The sequence below is a fragment of the Labrus bergylta genome, chromosome 3, assembly GCF_963930695.1.
Source record: "Labrus bergylta chromosome 3, fLabBer1.1, whole genome shotgun sequence".
Classification (NCBI taxonomy): domain Eukaryota; kingdom Metazoa; phylum Chordata; class Actinopteri; order Labriformes; family Labridae; genus Labrus; species Labrus bergylta.
The window spans coordinates 332,501-354,503 of record NC_089197.1 but is presented as its reverse complement, the minus strand read 5'-3'; the positions used below and the strand labels follow the sequence as shown (position 1 = coordinate 354,503).

Sequence of the window (22,003 nt, the reverse complement as noted above, 5' to 3'; positions counted from 1 at the left end):
GGAGTGGAGAGGAAGAGGAAGTGGAGAGGAAGAGGAGGGGAGTGGAGAGGAAGAGGAGGGGAGTGGAGAGGAAGAGGAGAGGATGAGGAGGGGGAGTGGAGAGTGAGAGGAAGAGGAGGGGGAGTGGAGAGGAAGAAGAAGGGAGTGGAGAGGAAGAGGAGAGGAGTGGAGAGGAAGAGGAGGGGGAGTGGAGAGGAAGAGGAGAGGAGTGGAGAGGAAGAGGAGAGGATGAGGAAAGGAAGTGGAGAGGAGTGGAGAGGAAGAGGTTTGGTTTTCAAATCCATTTTATTTTACCACTACCAGGAGAAAATTATAACACTGTCACATCATCACTCAGATCAAGAGAAGGAAATAAATAAATAAATAAAAAATAAAACAAAACAAGTGCAACAAAAATCACAACATCAACAAAAACAACATTTACTGCATCAAAAATGAATAATCAGCTCTCCATCCCCACCCACAGAGCACAAAGCTTCTTCCACAGCCCATACACTATTAAAGTCTTGCACATTGTCCATCATTTGATAATAGGCAAATTCTACCTTCAGCCTGGCCTTCAAAAGTCCCTCCAGAACCAGCACCGGTTCCACACAGCCAGTACCCTGAGCTCGGTTCTTGCGTGTAAGCCAAATGGCCAACTTAGCCGAGCCAGATAAAAAGTTCATCAGTGTATGTACAGTCTTTTTCTTTGCAGAATACTTTGGCCCAAAAACAAACAATGCATAAGAGAAATCCTCCCCGAGAGCTTCAAACAAGCTTTTCATAAGGACAAACAAGAGTGAGAGCCTGGGACACTCAACAAACAGATGAGACAAAGTTTCAGTTAGTGAACAAAACAAACACTCCTCTCCCACCCCTGGATCAATGTGCGCTCTGTATCTGTTCGTGGCTATAACCCCATGCACAACTCTCCACTGGAGATCTGCTGTTCTCTTCTCAACAGGCCGCTTGTACAGGGACCGCCAGCTGCCTTTCGGGGAAACCTCCGGGCCAAAAAACTCGATCCACCTCGACTCTTTCACTCCCGACAGACCACGAAGATGTAGGACCTTAACACAGGACTGATAGAGTACCTTTTTCCCTGCATCCTGGAACTTTCCCAGAACAGGAGTACTAAAGGACAGCAGTCCACCTCCTCTTTCCTGCCACTCCCCGACATCTGGGGTAACAGACAAAGATGGGAAGCTGTATTCGCCCTCTTCACTCCACTGCTCACACAGATTCTCAATGTTTAGAAATGTCACAAGTTTTACTGGAAGTGCAGCAAAGACTTCCTCCACCACTCTTTCAACCACCCGGCTGGAGGTGATATTGGTCCTTTCTTTGAGGGCGTCCAGGGTCAGTCTTACCAGGTGACCCAGTTTTGTGCAGCCTGCCTCTCTGAAAGTGGCCCGGAGACTGGCTGACTGCAAAGTTGGAGTCCTTATGAAATCATTAAAAAATAACGGTTCCTCAAAGATCCACATTCCCGGACTCTCAGTTTTTTCCCTTTTGAATGTGTACATTTTCCATGCCTGCATTACAGACATATAAAAGGATGTTAATCCAGTGAGATCCACCTCCTCAAGCTTTAACAGAAAGAGCTGCTTAGTGTACCCCAGCCGTCCAGCTCTCCTCAGCAGCAGTCGAGCGATGTCCATCCAGCTGGGACCACAAGTGAAAAGGAGTCTCTGTGCAGTCTGGAGTCTGAATGAGGCAATTTTTGACTGAATGTCTATAAGTCCATGTCCCCCTTCAGCCACCGGCAGGTAGAGGACTGCCGCCTGGACCCAGTGTTTGCCTAACCAGAAGAAGTCCAGGATGGCCCTTTGAATGTCCTCCACCAGCCCTCTTGGAGGTGTCAAAGCCACAAGTCTGTGCCAGAGAGTCGAGGCAACCAAGTTATTGACCACCAGAACTCTTCCCCTATACGACAACTGGGGTAGCAACCATTTCCATTTAGACAACCGAGCGCACACTTTCTCCCTAACTCCCTCCCAGTTTTTACTTTTAAAGCCCTCGGTACCCAAATAAACCCCCAACACCTTCAACCCCTCCCTCCCCCACTCAAGTCCGCCCGGCAGACTGGGCACTGCCTGGTCCCTCCACTCTCCCACCAATAAGGCACCACTTTTTTCCCAGTTCACCCGTGCAGCTGTTGCCCTTTCATACAGGGACAGGGTGTCCCGCAGACACCGAACGTCCCCCTGATTGGAGATGAAGATGTTTACATCATCAGCATAGGCAGAAATTGTAGGGGGACATTCAATGCTACAGGCCGCGGGCAAAGAAAGCCCGCTGAGCCGGCCCCTCAACCTGCACAGCAAGGGCTCAATAGCCAAGCTGTACAGCTGGCCGGAGATGGGACAACCTTGTCTGATCCCTCGCCGTACAGGGATTGGCCGACTCAACCCCGCCCCCATCTTCACCAAACACTGTGCATCCTGATACAACAAACCAACTAATGACACAAAACCATCCCCAAAACCAAAAGACCTCAGTGCAGAAAACAAATACGAGTGATCCACCCTGTCAAACGCCTTCTCTTGATCCAGAGACACAATGCCAACATTTAGATTATAGATTTTACACACATCAATGACATCTCTGATAAGAAAAACATTATCCATGATTGTCCGGTCTGGAACACAGTAACTCTGGTCTTTATGGACCACACTTCCCAGAACGTCCTTTAGTCTGTTCGATAAAGCTCTGGAGAGGATCTTGTAGTCCGCACAAAGCAAAGCAACCGGCCTCCAGTTTTTTAACAATGCCAGGTCACCTTTCTTGGGGAGCAAGGAAAGAACTGCTTTCTTACAAGAACCAGGAAGAGACCCGGTCCTGCAACACTCCATTAAAACACTATGCAGGTCAGACCCAAGAATATTCCAGAACCTCTTAAAAAAGTCTGTGGACAACCCATCTATTCCAGGTGCTCTTCCTGTTGCCATCTGAGTGACAGCAGCAGTGAGCTCCTCCAGAGACAGCTCCCCTTCCAGAAGAGACCTCTCCTCCACACTGAGCTGAGGGAGACCCTCCAGGAGCTCCCTGCGACACTCCTGGCTGCAACTCTCTGCTCCAAACAGATCCTCATAGAACTGCATGGCGTGACTGCTCATTTCCTTTGGATCAGCTGTTATTCGACCTCCTGGCAGTTTCAGACAAGTCAGCAGCTTTTTTTGAGCCACAGATCTCTCAAGATTGAAAAAGAAAGACGTTGGGGCATCCATGTCTTTGAGTTGAAGGAAACGACTCCGCACAAGAGCTCCCTTCACCCTCTCCTGCAGGAAAGAGCTCAACTCCATACGTTTCTCCTTCAGCAGGGTACCAGCGGTGGGATCCACACTCCCATTTAACCCCTCCTCAAGGTTCTTAATGTTGTCCTCAAGATTTTTAATGACTGTTTTTAATCTAGCAGAAGAGTGTGACGTGTACTGCTGACAAAAAACATGAATCTGAGCTTTACCAACCTCCCACCAAAGCTTCAAAGAATCAAACTCAACTTTTCTTAATTGCCACTGATCCCAAAAACACCCAAAGTTTTTACAGAAAACATTGTCCAGTAGAAGCTTGTTATTAAAATGCCAGAAGGACTTAGCCCTTTCACCTGGTGAAATAATCAGCTCCACACTAACAAAATGGTGATCAGTGAAGCCGACAGGCAGAATATTAAAATGAATTAATCTGAGAGTTCTGGAGATGTAAACCCTGTCCAGTCTAGCTGCACACACCCTGTTACTGTTAACCCTGACCCATGTATACTGTCTGGATTGTGGATGTTTCACTCTAAATGTGTCCAACAAATCCAGGTGAGAGATGACAGTTTTTAAAGTCTGGGATGAATGTGGATGTGGCTCCTCTCCTATTCTATCCACGGTGAAATCAAGTGTGCAGTTAAAATCACCACCAAGAATGATCTGATCCTGATTATAGATCAGTAACTCCTTTTGGAGGCGGGTATAGAAAGCTACCCTTTCAGCTCCATTATTTGGAGCATAAATATTAGTGAAGCAGAAAACAGTGTCCTCTATTTCTGCTCTTACAATTAAAAGCCTTCCCTTTACAATTTCAGCACAAGAGACGATCTTTACATTTGCAGATGCTCTAAACAAAATGGCTACTCCTGCACTAAAGTTGGTGCCATGGCTAAGGTAGTTAGAGCCCTCCCACCATAAACCCCAATCTGTCTCATCTGATGGTGTGGTATGAGTCTCTTGTAAAAACAAGATATCAATGTTTTTCTGAGTTGAGATCTCAGAGATAAGGCCCCTTTTCTGTCTGTCTCTCCCACCATTAATGTTAAGAGATCCTATCTTAAGACTCCTCATAGAAAGATCAGAGAGACAGAACAGATAAGTAGACACAAACAGGGAACAGTAGAAGAAGAAAAACACCTTGTGATGCATGATCATTTCTTTGTCTTCTTCACACTCTTACCTCCAGTTTTCCTCAGTGCGGTGATGTGCTTTTTTAGACGGAAACGTTTTTTCTCAACCTGTCTTTTCAGTATGCTGACTGACTTCATGAACTTCTCAGCCGCGGACGCGGCCCCCGCCCCGGGCGCGGACGCGGCCCCCGCCACATGCGCCATACTAACAGAGCTGCCCGCGTCAGCGGCAGTACTAGCCGCCTCCTGCTGTCTGTGCGGACACGCAAAACGTTTGTGTCCCACATCACCACACTTAAAACACTTCAGTTGTCCCGAGCTCGCATACACCATATAAGAAGCGTCACCGTGTTTCACTCTAAAGGAAACCTCCAGAGTCTGTGTGGGCGACTCCAAAAACATGAACACCTGACGCCGCAAAGATTGGACATGTTTCAGTTTGGGATCTTTACACCCTAGACTCACAGTTTTGAAAACATTCGCAAACTTCCCAAACCTGCGGAGTTCGTTCTCTAACAAGTCGTTAGAAATAAACGGCGGAACACCGGATACGGTGATCCGCGTAGAGGGAACCGACAATGGGGAAACCTGCACAAACAAATCCCTAATGAACACACCACTCTCAATCAGCTGATACACAAGAGGCTGACTCTTCAGAAAGACAACCACAGCCTTGTTCATTCGGGATGCATACAAAAGTTTATCATGGCCTACCTGTTCACCTGCAGCTAACAAAACCTCCTCCACGGTGACAGTACCGTTCGGAGGGACTATCCGAACTCCCTGTCGGAGAGTCGGAGGTGGCGTCTCAGCAGACGCCATTCCTCCCTCCAACCCCTCCAACGATCTGTCTTATACAGCCAACAACACTCAATATAAATATGAAAACAATCTGACCTGATCATGCACTTTGAAAACAGTAGAAAGGATAGCAAACAATTCAATCTCCGCGCCACTCGCAACACCACCACCGTCACTCACACTCACATTCACCGGAAACGGAAACGGAGAGGAGAGGAGAGGAGAGGAGAGGAGAGGAGAGGAGTGGAGAGGAAGAGGAGGGGGAGTGAAGAGGAGGGGAGTGGAGAGGAAGAGGAGGGGGAGTGGAGAGGAAGAGGAGGGGGAGTGGAGAGGAAGAGGAGGGGAGTGGAGAGGAAGAGGAGGGGGAGTGGAGAGGAAGAGGAGGGGGAGTGGACGATCCAACATATTTTTAATGAAACAGCAAAGCTGTAGCTTCAGTGTTTATCCAGCTCTGCATGGGTCTGTAAACCTTTCTGTGTTCTAACCTCTCTCCATTTTTCTAAAGCATCTCCAATATTGATCCTAGTTTGAGCACGTTTCTGCTCGTGGAGCTTATTAGAAACATGCAGAGGCTTTTTAGGTCGGGTACAATCACTTCTATCTGAACCACTTCTCTTGACCGCTTCCAAAACGGTTGTTCTTTGTAGCAGTTTCTCTTGAAACACTTTGAAGTGGGGATTGAAAAGAAGAAGAAACCCAAGAGCAGGACTCAGTACGGGATAAAAGTCCACACAGGCAAACCGGGTTAAAGGGATCAGGCAAATCCAAAAATACGAGCTGGGTCAAAAACTAGATCAAGAAATAAAGTATGAAACACAAAAACAATAAGGAAGAGGGCTGCTGAGAGTAAAGTGTTTAATGTGCAGGGAGCCAATCAGGGTGAGGAGAAGCTACAGGCAGATAGGTGGGAGGGGCTAACTGATTTATACTGGACCTAATGGGAGAGCAAATCTAACACAACGTTTTCTTTAGAGGCGGCTGTGGCTTAGTGGTAGAGTCGGATGTGGCTGCAGATTGCACATGTATAGAAACCTAAAAACAACATGTCCCCCCCCCCCTCCAGGTGAGCGTCCTGACCACACTGGAGAGACGCTTCAACCTCCAGAGCGCCGATGTGGGCGTCATCGCCAGCAGCTTTGAAATTGGCAACCTGGCCCTCATCCTGTTCGTCAGCTATTTCGGCGCCAAGGCCCACAGGCCGCGCCTGATTGGCTGCGGAGGGATCGTCATGGCGTTGGGGGCCCTGCTGTCGGCCCTGCCGGAGTTCCTGACTCATCAATACGAGTACGAGGCCGGGGACTCGTGGCATGCCGAGGACGGCAGGGACGTCTGCTCGAACATCACGCGGTCAGAGAACAGAGACTCGGGCTTTAAATGTGGAAACAGAGCCAACACCAACATGATGTACCTGCTGCTGATTGGAGCTCAGGTCCTGCTGGGCATCGGAGCCACGCCCGTCCAGCCTCTGGGCGTGTCCTACATCGACGACCACGTGCACAGGAAGGACTCCTCGCTCTATATAGGTAAGAGCATTCATCATCTGGCTTTAGAGAAGCGTTGTTTTCTACTTCCTGTGTGACGGTTGATTTCCTGTTAGAGCTCGCTCGACAGCTGATTCTATATTTCTATTCTACTCAAAGTGAGTCGCTGCTGAAGGCGAAACCTTTATTCCTTTAGGTCAGTGCTTTGTTTAATTTGTCATGTAAAAAATACATGATGCAAACATAAACATAATGAAGCTGTGTATTTCCTGCTCAGCCTGACAAGAAGTTAAAATGTGCTCGACCCTGAAATGTTCTGTGTGTGTGAAAAGGCGATCAGTCCTTAATATCTGTACTTTCTAAGGTGCTTAAAGGAATTGTTCCTTTCAGTAATAGGATCAGAAACAGTTTGACCCCTTGTGTATGGCGGGGGGGGGGGCAGCATCAGCTTCTGTATTTACTAACTGTTTGAACATGTTTCTAACCATGTGCAGTCTGAAGCAGCCGCTGAGGAAGCTGATGTTTTTATGTTTTTATGTTTTTATGTTTTTATGTTTTTTTATGTTTTTATGTTTTTATGTTTTTTTATGTTTTTATGTTTTTATGTTTTTTATGTTTTTATGTTTTTTTTATGTTTTTATGTTTTTTATGTTTTTATGTTTTTTTATGTTTTTATGTTTTTATGTTTTTAATGTTTTATGTTTTTATGTTTTTATGCTTTTTATGTTTTTATGTTTTTTATGTTTTTATGTTTTTATTTTTATTTATGTTTTTATGTTTTTTATGTTTTTAATGTTTTTATGTTTTTATGTTTTTATGTTTTTTATGTTTTTATGTTTTCATGACCACGTCTTGACCTGATTGTGACCCTGCTGACCTGCACGGTATAAATCTGTCACTGTGTTGTGACCTCTGTCAGGGGTCACTGACACCACAGCTGACCTCTGAGATGTGCACACTCACATTAGATGATCCGTCCCGTTGGTTTGGCTCGTGTGTGGTTAGGCATAGTGATGTCATATCAGTCGATATCGATAATTATCACCATAATTGTCATTCGTTATTTCTTTCAAATGTAAAAGCTGATTTTTGCTCCTGAGTGAAAGTTGAAGAAAGCAGATTGATTATGTTTTAGTCTTTATTACCAGAACATGAAGAATTATAATGAAACATTTCAGCATCCTGAGCTCAGAGCACTGAAACGCTGATAAGACAGTTTGTTACACTCACTGACCTGCTGGGGTCCACACACCATGCAGACACTCTTTATATTATTTACTATACGGTCCACACTAACACTCCTTTATGACATTTGAACGTTGATTTCCTTCAGTGGGTTTTAACGGGTCAGATTGTTGGGGAAAGTGAGTGTTAACAGTTTTAGCTGCACTTCTCTTTGGCACAGTTTACGGAGAACTTCACTGTTTTTTATGTTGGACTGTAAAGAGTCAAAATGTCTCTAAACTCAGGAAGTTAAGCGACCTTTCTTGTCGTCTTGTCGAGGATATTCTCTCCTGCTTTGAGCCGGTAGGTTCAGCTTTCCTTCAGCTAACGCTAATTTCGGCTGTTTCCATTCGGCTCCGAGCGGCCAGGTCTGAATCATAATGAATCCAGGTGAGTGGAGGTGCTCATGTGTCAGAGAGAAGCATCGGTTTGGAGTTCAGGTGAAGACAAATAGAATGAAAACACATCAGCCCATCACCACTTCACATAGTGGATCTGACTGAGACCTGAAGACAGAACATCAGCTGTTTAAAGGACGGTGATAATGAGAAAACAGCATTACAGCCGTCATCTCCTGACTTGTATAAAACACGTTTTGTTATGAATGATTCACTGATATCAAAGTTAACAGACTTCTCTCAGTGGACGACTTATTAAAGTATAAACAAACACTGGTCCTCTCAGTTCACACAGAAGAGAAGATGTTGAACCTTGAGAGCCTTTTTGTCTTATTCTGAAACCTTTTAATCAGCTAACATTTGTCCAGTTGCTCTGAATCTGAAGCGTCTCGTCCTCTTGTTGGCCCTGCTCGTGTTTCAGACCTCTCTGCAGTTTGTTCTCTACATGCTTTGATCTGTACAGTCTCTGCCAGCAGCACTCAGAGGAGAGGAGACAAGGAGGGAGGGAGGAGAGGAAGGAGAGAGGGAGGAGGAGGAGAGGAGACAAGGAGGGAGGGAGGGAGGAATAGAGGAGAAGAGGAAGGAGAGTGTGAGGGAGGGAGGGAGGAAGGAGGAGGGGAGGAGACAAGGAGTGAGGGAGGGAGTGAGGGAGGGAGGAGGAGAGGAAGGAGAGAGGGAGGGAGGAGAGCAGACAAGGAGGGAGGAGGAGGAGAGGAAGGAGAGAGGGAGGGAGGGAGGAGGAGAGGAGACAAAGAGGGAGGGATGGAGGGAGGAGGAGAGGAAGGAGAGAGGGAGGGAGGAGAGAGGAGGGCAAACAAGGCGAGCTCAGCACCCCCCCTGCCTGGCTCCAGGCCGGCACCCAGCAGCTGTCTAATGCTTCACCTCGAGAAGAGGAAAGAGAACATGATGTACAGGTCCCACTGAGTCTGTTTACATGGAGGATCTCTTTTTGTGTTTGTTCATGTAAACATTTTGTAAGCCCTTATCGCGGTTTAAGAAACCAGATGTTTCTACCTGGAGAAGTGTGAAAGGAAACGTGTTCCTGTGTCTCACGCTGCTTTCTGACAGCTGACGACCACCTGACCAGGCGCCACCTCAGCAGAGTGCACATCAGCAAAACAAATATGGCGGTGGCATTGAGAGCTGTTCTGTCTTTTAAGTGATGAATTATTTACATATTGTAGATATTTAGACCTTTTTTAATCTGCGGTGAACAGTTTACAGGACGCCGAATCAAACAAAAGACCAGTGTTGTAAAAAATAAACATCACAGGCGCAGTGATCATAAAGCAGGATATGAGTATCGATCACGTCTACAGAGAGATGAAAAACCAGGTTTCTCTGAACATGAAGATGATCAGAACCTGATCTAACTGCAGTTTTCTTTCTCTGTTTTCTGTCCCGACTCGTCCATTAGGGACTCTTTGTGTCATCCCTCTGACACCATTCTTCTCTTCTCTACACCTCCCCCTCTCTCTGTTCTCCATTTTTTCACTATCCAGGCATATTGATCGCCATGGTTACCTCCTACAATGTGACTGCTGGGTCGTCTGTTGTGCCTCTGTGATGCATGGAGTCTTTACAGAGTGCTGTATCTCCAGATGTTCACTAAAGGATAAAGTGTGTTTACTTTGAACCCTTACAGCAGCAGTTAGATCATTAAAGTGTAATGAAACCAGTTGTAAACATGAAAACAGGGGCACAGGTGTGCGTCTGGGGTCGAGACCTCCGCGGGTTCTCGGTCCCACAGGCGTGCATCTGGGTTTGAGACCTCTGCGGGTTCTCGGTCCCACAGCAACTGTGTCGTGCTTCACTGTGTTGTGCTTTACTGTGTTGTGCTTTACTGTGTTGTGCTTCACTGTGTTGTGTTTCACTGTGTTGTGCTTCACTGTGTTGTGTTTCACTGTGTTTGTGTTTCACTGTGTTGTGCTTCACTGTGTTGTGTTTCACTGTGTTTGTGTTTCACTGTGTTGTGCTTCACTGTGTTGTGTTTCACTGTGTTTGTGTTTCACTGTGTTGTGCTTCACTGTGTTGTGTTTCACTGTGTTTGTGTTTCACTGTGTTGTGCTTCACTGTGTTGTGTTTCACTGTGTTGTGTTTCACTGTGTTGTGCTTCACTGTGTTGTGATTCACTGTGTTGTGTTTCACTGTGTTGTGTTTCACTGTGTTGTGTGTTGTGTTTCACTGTGTTGTGTTTCACTGTGTTGTGCTTCTCTGTGTTGTGCTTCACTGTGTTGTGTTTCACTGTGTTTTGTGTTGTGTTTCACTGTGTTGTGTTGCACTGTGTTGTGTTTCACTGTGTTGCTGTTGTGTTTCACTGTGTTGTGTTTCACTGTGTTGTGCTTCACTGTGTTGTGTTTCATTGTGTGTGTGTGTGTGTGTGTTTCACTGTGTTGTGTTTCACTGTGTGTGTGTGTGTGTTTCACTGTCTTGTGTTTCACTGTGTTGTGTTTTACTGTGTGTTGTGTTTCACTGTGTTGTGTTTCACTGTGTTGTGTGTTGTGTTTCACTGTGTTGTGTTTCACTGTGTTGTGCTTCACTGTGTTGTGTTTCACTGTGTGTGTGTGTGTGTGTGTGTGTGTGTGTGTGTGTTTCACTGTGTGTGTGTGTGTGTGTGTGTGTGTGTGTGTGTGTGTGTGTGTGTTTCACTGTGTTGTGTTTCACTGTGTTTTGTTTCACTGTGTTGTGTTTCACTGTGTTGTGTTTCACTGTGTTGTGATTCACTGTGTTGTATTTCACTGTGTTTTGATTCACTGTGTTGTGCTTCATTGTGTTGTGTTTCACTGTGTTGTGCTTCATTGTGTTGTGTTTCACTGTGTTGTGTGTCACTGCGTTGTGTGTCACTGCGTTTTGTTTCACTGTGTTGTGTGTCACTGCGTTGTGTGTCACTGTGTTGTGTTTCACTGTGTTGTGATTCACTGTGTTGTATTTCACTGTGTTTTGATTCACTGTGTTGTGCTTCACTGTGTTGTGCTTCACTGTGTTGTGTTTCACTGTGTTGTGATCCACTGTGTTGTATTTCACTGTGTTTTGATTCACTGTGTTGTGTTTCACTGTGTTGTGCTTCACTGTGTTGTGCTTCACTGTGTTGTGTTTCACTGTGTTGTGTTTCACTGTGTTGTGCTTTACTGTGTTGTATTTCAGTGTGTGCTTCACTGTGTTGTGTTTCACTGTGTTGTGCTTCACTGTGTTGTATTTCAGTGTGTGCTTCACTGTGTTGTGTTTTACTGTGTTGTGTTTCACTGTGTTGTGCTTCACTGTGTTGTGTTTCACTGTGTTGTGTTTCACTGTGTTGTGATCCACTGTGTTGTATTTCACTGTGTTTTGATTCACTGTGTTGTGTTTCACTGTGTTGTGTTTCACTGTGTTGTGATCCACTGTGTTGTATTTCACTGTGTTTTGATTCACTGTGTTGTGTTTCACTGTGTTGTGCTTCACTGTGTTGTGCTTCACTGTGTTGTGTTTCACTGTGTTGTGCTTCACTGTGTTGTGTTTCATTGTGTTGTGCTTCACTGTGTTGTGCTTCACTGTGTGTGTGCTTCTGGTTTCACACTGTTTGAGAGTGTGACGTGTGAACACACTTTGTAAAAAAACCTCCTGAATAATGCAACGTGACAGAAAAGCAGTTTGGATATGTTTAGCAAACATCTAACCAAATACTGAAATATTAAAGCTGCAGCTCTCCACAGGCTGGACCATAGAGGGGCCACATCTACACTCCACCTGTATCAATACTCAGAGCACACAACTCCCATCATGCATCTGTTCTGTGTGTGTGTTACTGTCCTGATTAATGTGAGCTGCATATCTGGAAGCTGTTAAAACTGAACAAATTTTCACACTCCTGAACATTTCAGGAACATTTCAGGACAGCCTGTCTTCCTCAAGTGTCTCTTTCACATGTGACCCACAGAGGGAGATTTGGGAGGGGAAGGGCAGACCCAGAGTGGCTAATCCGGAGAAAAAGGAAAAGACCGAATGGTCTGGGCTGGTTTCAGGGTCCTGAGGGTGTGCAGTGACAGTAAATAGATCATACAGTCAGCACCTGCTAGAAATAGGTACCAGTACTCATTGGTCAAGTTTCACTACAGACCAGTAGCCTTCTTCTGAAAGTCTGGGGCCTCCTGGAGAATCATGTAGTGCGCAGTGTTTCCCACCCAGGCGGGTCGTCCAGGTTTATTTACAGTATTTCATTGATCTGCGTTTAAGAAAAAAAGATTTAGTAGGTGATCAATGTGTGTCACTCTGTATCCTCAGCAGGTGACCCTAACCCCAGAAACAGAAAGATGTCCTATCCAGTCTCTGTGAATGCATTGTTTCAGCAACTGTAGGAGCCGCATTTAAGTTTATTGTATTTGCATTTTAATTTGTAATTAATTTTGTGTGCCCTCTATAGGCAGAGTGGCGCGTCTATAAGGGGGAGTGCAGAGCACACCTGGGAGGAAGACGGGTCATGGCGCATATCGTCATTGACCGCAGGCTCAGCAGTCGCATTTAATTATATGAATTACATGTTTTTTAGGTCATTGGAGACACCACACATACTTTTTTGGTTTACTTTTATTTACAATAAAACTATTGGCAACTTTAATCAACTCTCACTGGATTTATTTTGAAATCAAGTCTGCGTGTTTGATGAACTGTTCCCGATTCTTCCAAAGTGGTAAAAACAAGAAAATATTGGAGAGGTTACAGGACAAACTTGATTTTTGAGTTTTTGCTACTTCAATCATCAATGACGTGCTGTGGATGGACACAGGAGGACTTCGAGGGCATTAGGCGGAGCAAAGACAAAGGAAATGCCAGCTTGACGCGTGGCGGAGCAAGCAAAGAAACACGTTGGAGGAGGTACGTGCCTGAAAAGCAAGTTTAAAAGAAGGATTTTTCGTTTGACAATATTTTTTGAAGTATATTGAAACGAATTACACCGCTGATTTTTGTTTGAATGAGCTGCATTCTTTGTTTTTGCAACTTTCTACGGCATGGCCAAACAATTGAGAGCGGTGGAGGCGCGGCCTCTTACGAATGAAATTAAGTTGAAGATAACTGGATATTGGAAAAGATAAGAACTGTTTGATGATCTTTCGATTTGTTTGAAGAAAAATACATTTTTTGAACGTTTTTGGAACCTTATTATTTTTGTAAAATGGAAAATTCTGATGAAGAAGTTTCACCTGTGGGAGACTTGGATGACGCAGCTGCGCGTCTTCGCTCATCCTGATCAGGAAAAATGTCTCACATAACGCGGAGGATGAACATTGTGAACAGTTTAATGGCTGATAAAGACTTTGTTGAGGAAGTTAAAGGAAACATGATGAAGTTCAATGAGTCTTTGGATAATTTTAAAGCTGTGCATGCCTTCTATGCTGAAACGCTGGATCAAGAACAAAGATAAGAAGATGATGAAAAATGGTACCAGCCCAAATGTGCGCAGATAATAACTTTCCTTTCAAAAGTGACAAAATGGATAGCTGATGCAGAAACCCCTAGCACTGTTAGCTCAGCTGAAGCCTCATTTGCTACAGAAAACTCTAGCTCTCTTAGGTTAGCTGCAGCCTCTTCTGCTGCCACTAAAGCAGTGTATTCTCCACCTGAGGAGGCTGAGGGTATAGACCTGAGGGATCTAGATAGGCAATCTGTTAGTTCTAGCTCTAGTTCTAGAGTTTCGACTTCATTCTTAATCATCAGTACAGAAGCGGAGAGGGTAGCTTTAATGGCTAAAGTTTCAAAACTTCAACAAAAGCATGCAATTGAAGAACAGGAACAACTGCTAAAAAAAAGAAGAGACACATTAGAACTCCAGATAGAAATAGAAGCCACTACTGCTAAAATTAATTACCTAAAAGAAGCTGAAGTGTCACTTAGTAATTCAATACAGCCTGATGCTCGTTTGGCTGGTTTAGCAGCAGCAGCTATAGATTCCAAGTTTGATTTAAAGCAGGACAGTTTTATTTTTTCTTATGATAAAACATCTCCAGTAGTAAGAAGCAGGTCAGGTGTACAGGTTCATTTCCCCCTTTTTGATTTAGTTGACGTGAGTCGTGACAGTCAGTCTGCTGGCCCACAACCACAGCCGTACCAGGCCTCAGCCCACAGAATTCCCTCTGTCCCAGCTCGTTTGAGTCCCCACGCATTCGACCGATCAGCCCAAGACACTCAACCAACTCTCCCTGGTAGAGAAGACCAAACTCTTCTTTCCAGCCCCATCACAGTAACAGAAAACAACATTATCAAAATCCTGGAGAACCAAAATGACCTGACAAGGATTCTAGTGAAATAGCAGCTTCAGTCCTCTCTACCACATGGAAGCCTGCTACCATTCAACGGACAAATTCTCGAGTACAAGTCTTTCATTCACTCTTTTGAAAACATGATTGAAAATAAGACAGACAACAACAGAGACAGGCTGCAGTTTCTTATTCAGTTCACTAAAGGACATGCACAAAGACGTGTTAAAAGCGATGAGTACATGTCACCAAACAGAGGCTACCCAAAGGCAAAGGCTTTATTAAAAGAAAACTTTGGAAACGAATATAAAATCTTGTGTGCTTACCTGGAAAAGGCTCTGTCCTGGCCCCAAAAATGATCGGAGGATTCAAGATGTCTGCAGGACTACGCCATGTTCTTAAGAACTGCTGCTGCTCAAGCTGCCATTCAAACTCAGAGAGAGATGGTGCAACAGAGCTTACGGGCTGCAAGAACAACACCATTGTAGAGTCAGAATTGTAGACCTAGTGCTTTTCATTGAAAAACAAGCTTGCATAGCAGCAGACCCACTCTTTGGTGACCTCCAAGATCAGTCAACTAGTAGAGGAAAGTCGAGATCTCCTGTTAAGTTGCAGACCTCCAAGTCCTCAGGCAGTAGCTTTGCCACCAGTATTACTATTCCCCGAAAGGACAAGCCACCTGAACTTTGTTGCACTTTTTGTAGTTCTAGGCACACATTGGATCTCTGTAAGCAATTCTTAAACATTACACACAGAGATGAGCCCACCTTTTTAAAGACAAAGGGCATATGCTTTGGCTGTCTCTCCATAGGCCATCTTAGCAGAGACTGTAAACAATGCCTTACCTGTAGACTGTGTAAACAAGTTCATCCAAGTGCACTACACAGAAAGAAAAGATGGGGCAGGTAATCAAGAACAAATGTTCCCTGGGGTTAAGGGCAGCCCATCTGCAGAGTTATGTGGCCATATAGAGACTGGATGCCAAGAAAATGTTTTGTCCATTGTCCCAGTTCAGGTTAAGGCAGCAAAAGACAGTCAGGTGTCTCAAGTCTATGCTCTCCAGGATCCTGGTTCTACGGCTACCTTCTGCTCTGACAAGCTCATGTCACAGCTCAACCTGAAAGGCAAGAAAACTACCATTCTTCTCAGCACAATGAACCAGAGGCAGTGTGTTCCAGCTCACGTGATATCCGGGATTGAAGTTTCAGCACTGGACAGCGACAACTTCTTACCTCTGCCCGAAGTTTTCACACAGAAAGAAATGCCTGTCTCGACAAACAACATCCCCATGCAAGATAGCTTAGCTCAGTGGGAGTACCTGAGTAAAGTTAAACTTCCCAGTATCAGTGCAGAGGTAGAGCTACTGATTGGCACAAATGCTCCAAGGTTATTAGAGCCATGGGAAGTTATCAATAGCCAAGGGGAGGGGCCCTATGCAGTTAGAACCCTATTGGGGTGGGTAGTAAATGGGCTGCTGAGAGGTGGTAGTGATGGTAGGGCAGAGAATGTTACTGTTAACAGGATATCAGTAGCTAGTTTGGAAAGGCTCCTGATCTCTCAGTATAATCAGGATTTCAGTGAGGTGGCATCTGAGGAAAAAATGGAGACGTCGACAGAGGACAAAAAGTTTTTGCAGATAGCTGACGAGGCATTCCTACAAGATGGACATTACCATTTGAGGTTACCATTCAGAAAGGCTAATGTCCAGATGCCAAACAACCGTCAAGTTGCAGAACAGCGCCTCCAGAGCCTAAAAAGGAAAATGGAAAAAGACAAACAGTACAAACAGGATTGTGTTGCATTTATGGACGACATGTTGGAGAATAAATATGCAGAGGAGATCCCATAGGAAGAGCTGAGACAGTCACCTGGAAAAACTTGTTACATACCACACCATGGGGTGTACCACCCCAAAAAGAAAAAGCTCAGGGTTGTTTTTGACTGTGCAGCTTCTTATCAAGGAGTATCCCTCAACACAGAGCTTCTGCAGGGTCCGGACTTGACCAACTCTCTTCTAGGAGTCATTTTAAGATTTCGCAAAGAGCCGATTGGGATCATGGCTGACATAAAATCAATGTTCATATGTCACATATTTGTTGCAGTGTCCTCCCCAAGCTGCTCAAGTTTTGCCTTGTGAAAAACAGCTGAGGACAATGGAAGCTGTTTCCCCCCTCAGGTAGCTGAAACAGTTAGACACAATTTTTATGTAGACGACTGTGTAAAGTCGTTAGCAACAGAACCTGAAGCAATGCAGCTGGGCAACACTGTGCAGCCAAGGTGGGTTTCAGCTTACTCAGTGGGTTAGCAACAGCCGAGCAGTTTTAGCCTCCATTCCCAAAGAACAAAGGGCAAAGGAAGTAAGGACATTGGATCTGGACCAAGACAGTCTTCCTGTTGAAAGAGCATTAGGACTGCAATGGTGCGTGGATTCTGACCATTTCAAATTCAATATCCATCTCGGACAAAGACCACATACCCGACGAGGCATACTGTCTGTCGTAAGTTCAATCTTTGATCCACTTGGATTTCTTGCTCCTCTCATTCTACCAGCAAAGCAGTTGCTACAGGAGCTCTGCCAGAGAGGCTTTGGATGGGATGAGCATTTGCCCCAAGCTATTTCGGATAAATGGATGGAATGGATGAGCAGTCTAGAAAGGTTAAAGAACTTCAGCATTGCACTTTGTATGAAACCTCAAAATTATGGAAAATCAAAATGTACACAACTGCATCACTTTGCAGACGCCAGTGAGAGTGGCTATGGTTCAGTCAGCTACGTCAGGCAGGTTAATACTCAAGATGTTGTGTATGTCACCTTTGTTCAAGGAAAGTCCAGAGTTCTCCCTTTAAAGCACATCACAGTACCTCGTCTGGAGCTGGCTGCAGCGACACTTCTGGTGAAGGTGGACAAAGGAGAGAACTACACCTTGGACTCAAACCCTCAGTCTTCTGGACAGACAGCCAAACAGTGCTCAAGTACATAGCAAACGACCATGCCATAAGACATTTGTAGCCAACAGAGTTTCTTTTATTCGTCAAAACACAGATCTTTCTCAGTGGAGACATGTCAGCAGCAAAGACAATCCTGCTGATGATGCTTCAAGAGGATTGAGTGCAGTTAAGTTCATGCAGCAAAGCAGGTGGATTCATGGCCCAGAGTTCTTACGGGGGCCGGAGGAAAGTTGGCCAGTGGAGGGAGCATTGGGCTCCAAGAAAGTTTTACAGGATGACCCAGAGGACGATCCAGAGGTCAGGAAAAAACCCTCTGTTTTCACCACAGTGGTGAAAAGCACAACTCCCACAGACCATCTTATTCATTTTTTCTCAGATTGGTTGAGATTATTAAAAGCAGTGGCATGGTATCTGAAACTGAAGAAAGCTTTGATGTTGAAAGTCAAAAGGAAAATGGAACTCACCTCAGGTCACATGACAAAAGGTGGGCATTCACCTTGGCACTTTCAGGACCGCACTTGGTGGACAGCTCCTCACAGTGGAAGATCTCTCCCAGGCTGAAAGATCAGTTATCTCCTATGTTCCCACATTCCCACTTGAAATGGAAACATTGCAAAAATTCCAAGGAAAAGTGAAAAGGAACAGCAAGATCTGTAAGCTTGACCCTGTACTGGATGAAGAGATCATTAGGGTAGGTGGCAGACTTCACAGATCTGCAATGCCTGAAGAAACTAAACACCCCTGTATCTTGCCCAAAGATGCCCACATCTCAATTCTCATATTAAGACAAATCTACAACCGCTCTGGGCACAGTGGGAGAAATCATATGCTTTCACAACTCCGCAAAAAATACTGGGTTATTAATGGAAACTCAGTAGCAAGGAAAGTAATCTCTGATTGTGTTGTTTGTCGACGTGTCAAAGGTAAAACAGGGGAGCAGAAGATGGCGGATCTGCCAAAAGAAAGAATCTCACCCGATCTTCCCCCCTTCACCAATGTAGGTTTAGACTATTTTGGCCCTATTGAAGTGAAACGAGGAAGAGGGACCATCAAAAGGTACAGAGTTCTGTTCACGTGTATGTCTTGTAGAGCGGTACACCTGGAGATGGCCTTTACATTAGTCACAGACTCATGCATCCATGCCTCAAGAAGGTTTATTTGCAGGAGAGGTCAGGTTAAACACATCAGATCGGATAATGGAACAAACCTGGTGGGTGCTCAGGCAGAGCTCAAAAAGGCCTTGAGTTCCCTTAATGACAAGAAAATCAGGGATGCTCTACTTCCTGATGGAATTCAGTGGAGTTTCAATCCACCAGCAGCATCACATCATGGCGGGGTCTGGGAAAGACTAATAAGATCTGTCCGCCAGGTGCTGAACTCCACCCTCTATCAGCAAACCATAGATGATGAAGGTCTTCAAACTGTCTTCTGTGAGGTTATTCCATTCTCAACAGCCGCCCCCTTTCAACAGTTTCCTCTGAACTTTATGACTTAGAACCTCCGACTCCAAATCACATCCTCCTGCTCAAAACACAGCCTATGCTACCCCCTGGAACCTTCCTGAGATCTGACCTGTACTCAAGGCGCCGCTGGAAACAGGTCCAGTATATGGCCGACCTTTTCTGGCACTGATGGATGAAGGAATCTTCTGCTGCTTCAGGAGAGGCAGACGTGGATTACAGTAAGAAAGAACTTGTTGGAAACATTGTCCTGGTGGTTGACCCCACTGCCCCTCGGGGCTCATGGCCACTGGGCAGAGTCCTGGAGACCAGACCTGATGGAAAAGGTCAGGTCCGCTCAGTGAGGCAGAGTGACTCCCTTCAATTAAAGTAACATGTAGAAAGGGATGTCATGTATACTTTATTTATTTAAACACATTCATTAATTATTGTAAATATATGGCTCCTTTTGTAGTTAATGATTTAATTGATTCTGGGAGAACAATTGAGGGCCGGTGTGTAGGAGCCGCATTTAAGTTTATTGTATTTGCATTTTAATTTGTAATTAATTTTGTGTGCCCTCTATAGGCAGAGTGGCGCGTCTATAAGGGGGAGTGCAGAGCACACCTGGGAGGAAGACGGGTCACGGCGCATATCGTCATTGACCACAGGCTCAGCAGTCGCATTTAATTATATGAATTACATGTTTTTTAGGTCATTGGAGACACCACACATACTTTTTTGGTTTATTTTTATTTACAATAAAACTATCGGCAACTTTAATCAACTCTCACTGGATTTATTTTGAAATCAAGTCTGCGTGTTTGATGAACTGTTCCCGATTCTTCCAAAGTGGTAAAAACAAGAAAATATTGGAGAGGTTACAGGACAAACCTGATTTTTGAGTTTTTGCTACTTCAGCAACTAATGCAATGCTGAAACGATGCATTCAGGTGCTCCTCGGACAGTTAGATATGATGCATTCAGGTGCTCCTCGGACGGTTAGATATGATGCAATCAGGTGCTCCTCGGACGGTAAGATATGATGCATTCAGGTGCTCCTCGGACGGTAAGATATGATGCATTCAGGTGCTCTTCGGACAGTAAGATATGATGCATTCAGGTGCTCTTCGGACAGTAAGATATGATGCATTCAGGTGCTCCTCGGACAGTTAGATATGATGCATTCAGGTGCTCTTCGGACGTTAGATATGATGCATTCAGGTGCTCCTCGGACAGTAAGATATGATGCATTCAGGTGCTCCTCGGACAGTTAGATATGATGCATTCAGGTGCTCCTCGGACAGTTAGATATGATGCATTCAGGTGCTCTTCGGACGTTAGATATGATGCAGTCAGGTGCTCTTCGGACGTTAGATATGATGCATTCAGGTGCTCCTCGGACAGTAAGATATGATGCATTCAGGTGCTCCTCGGACAGTTAGATATGATGCATTCAGGTGCTCTTCGGACAGTAAGATATGATGCATTCAGGTGCTCCTCGGACAGTAAGATATGATGCATTCAGGTGCTCCTCGGACAGTTAGATATGATGCATTCAGGTGCTCTTCGGACAGTTAGATATGATGCATTCAGGTGCTCCTCGGACAGTAAGATGATGCATTCAGGTGCTCTTCGGACAGTTAGATATGATGCATTCAGGTGCTCTTCGGACAGTTAGATATGATGCATTCAGGTGCTCCTCGGACAGTAAGATATGATGCATTCAGGTGCTCTTCGGACAGTTAGATATGATGCATTCAGGTGCTCTTCGGACAGTTAGATATGATGCATTCAGGTGCTCCTCGGACAGTAAGATATGATGCATTCAGGTGCTCTTCGGACAGTTAGATATGATGCAGTCAGGTGCTCTTCAGACAGTTAGATATGATGCATTCAGGTGCTCCTCGGACGGTTAGATATGATGCAATCAGGTGCTCCTCGGACGGTAAGATATGATGCATTCAGGTGCTCCTCGGACGGTAAGATATGATGCATTCAGGTGCTCTTCGGACAGTAAGATATGATGCATTCAGGTGCTCTTCGGACAGTAAGATATGATGCATTCAGGTGCTCCTCGGACAGTTAGATATGATGCATTCAGGTGCTCTTCGGACAGTTAGATATGATGCATTCAGGTGCTCTTCGGACGTTAGATATGATGCATTCAGGTGCTCTTCGGACAGTTAGATGTGATGCATTCAGGTGCTCCTCGGACAGTAAGATATGATGCATTCAGGTGCTCTTCGGACAGTTAGATATGATGCATTCAGGTGCTCTTCGGACAGTTAGATATGATGCATTCAGGTGCTCTTCGGACAGTTAGATATGATGCAGTCAGGTGCTCTTCGGACAGTTAGATATGATGCATTCAGGTGCTCCTCGGACAGTAAGATATGATGCATTCAGGTGCTCCTCGGACAGTAAGATATGATGCATTCAGGTGCTCCTTGGACAGTTAGATATGATGCATCTACAAAACTTCAAATGACTTTTTTTGTGCGGTTGTTTGCTGCTGATGTAATTCTGCTCTTCTTTGGTTTCTCTGCGTCTTGATATGAAGCCTCTTTGGTTTTCACAGCTAAGATCAACCAGAAGAAGGTCCAATAGTGACGAGCTGAAAGGGAGCATACTCTTCTGTAGAACCAGAGAAATGGACTCATCGCGCTGTAGCTCGCCTTAACAGTGCATGTAAAGGTTTGTTCAAGCATATTACCTCGAGGACTAAAGAGTCCAGCTGACTGTCAGACTCGGTCGTCCTGAAACTGAAATAATTTAGTCCTTATCTGTCGACATGAAAGTCACGGTGTGTCAGTGGTTATTTCATGTTTTAAATCTCAGACGTTACAGTCCTGGATGGAGGAGAACAGAGCTGTTCCTGAGCTCCACATGTCCTGCCAAACTGTAACTGGATTATTGATTGCTGTCTACCACTTGACTGATGTCACAGGCAAAGCCCCGCCCCCTTCTCAACCTTGTTGAGTTGCTCACAGGCGGCTGACAGGAGAGCAGCTCTTCAGATAGAGTGTTCATGCTCTGTGTCTTCTCTCATATCAACCCAGAATGCTTTGCAGTGCGCTGATGTCTCCCACAGTGTAGATGTACATCTTGATGT

At 45.0% G+C, this 22,003-nt stretch overlaps 1 protein-coding gene across 2 annotated transcripts in view; it reads left to right on the top strand.

The window, feature by feature from the left end:
* LOC110003725 (solute carrier organic anion transporter family member 3A1) overlaps positions 1-22,003 on the top strand; it is a 66,732-nt gene that overhangs the window by 16,007 nt on the left and 28,722 nt on the right. For both annotated transcript variants that reach the window (XM_065952404.1, XM_065952405.1), the window contains exon 2: positions 6,234-6,693. In XM_065952404.1, coding sequence (XP_065808476.1) covers positions 6,234-6,693 — 460 coding nt within the window. The remainder of the gene's footprint in view (positions 1-6,233; positions 6,694-22,003) is intronic.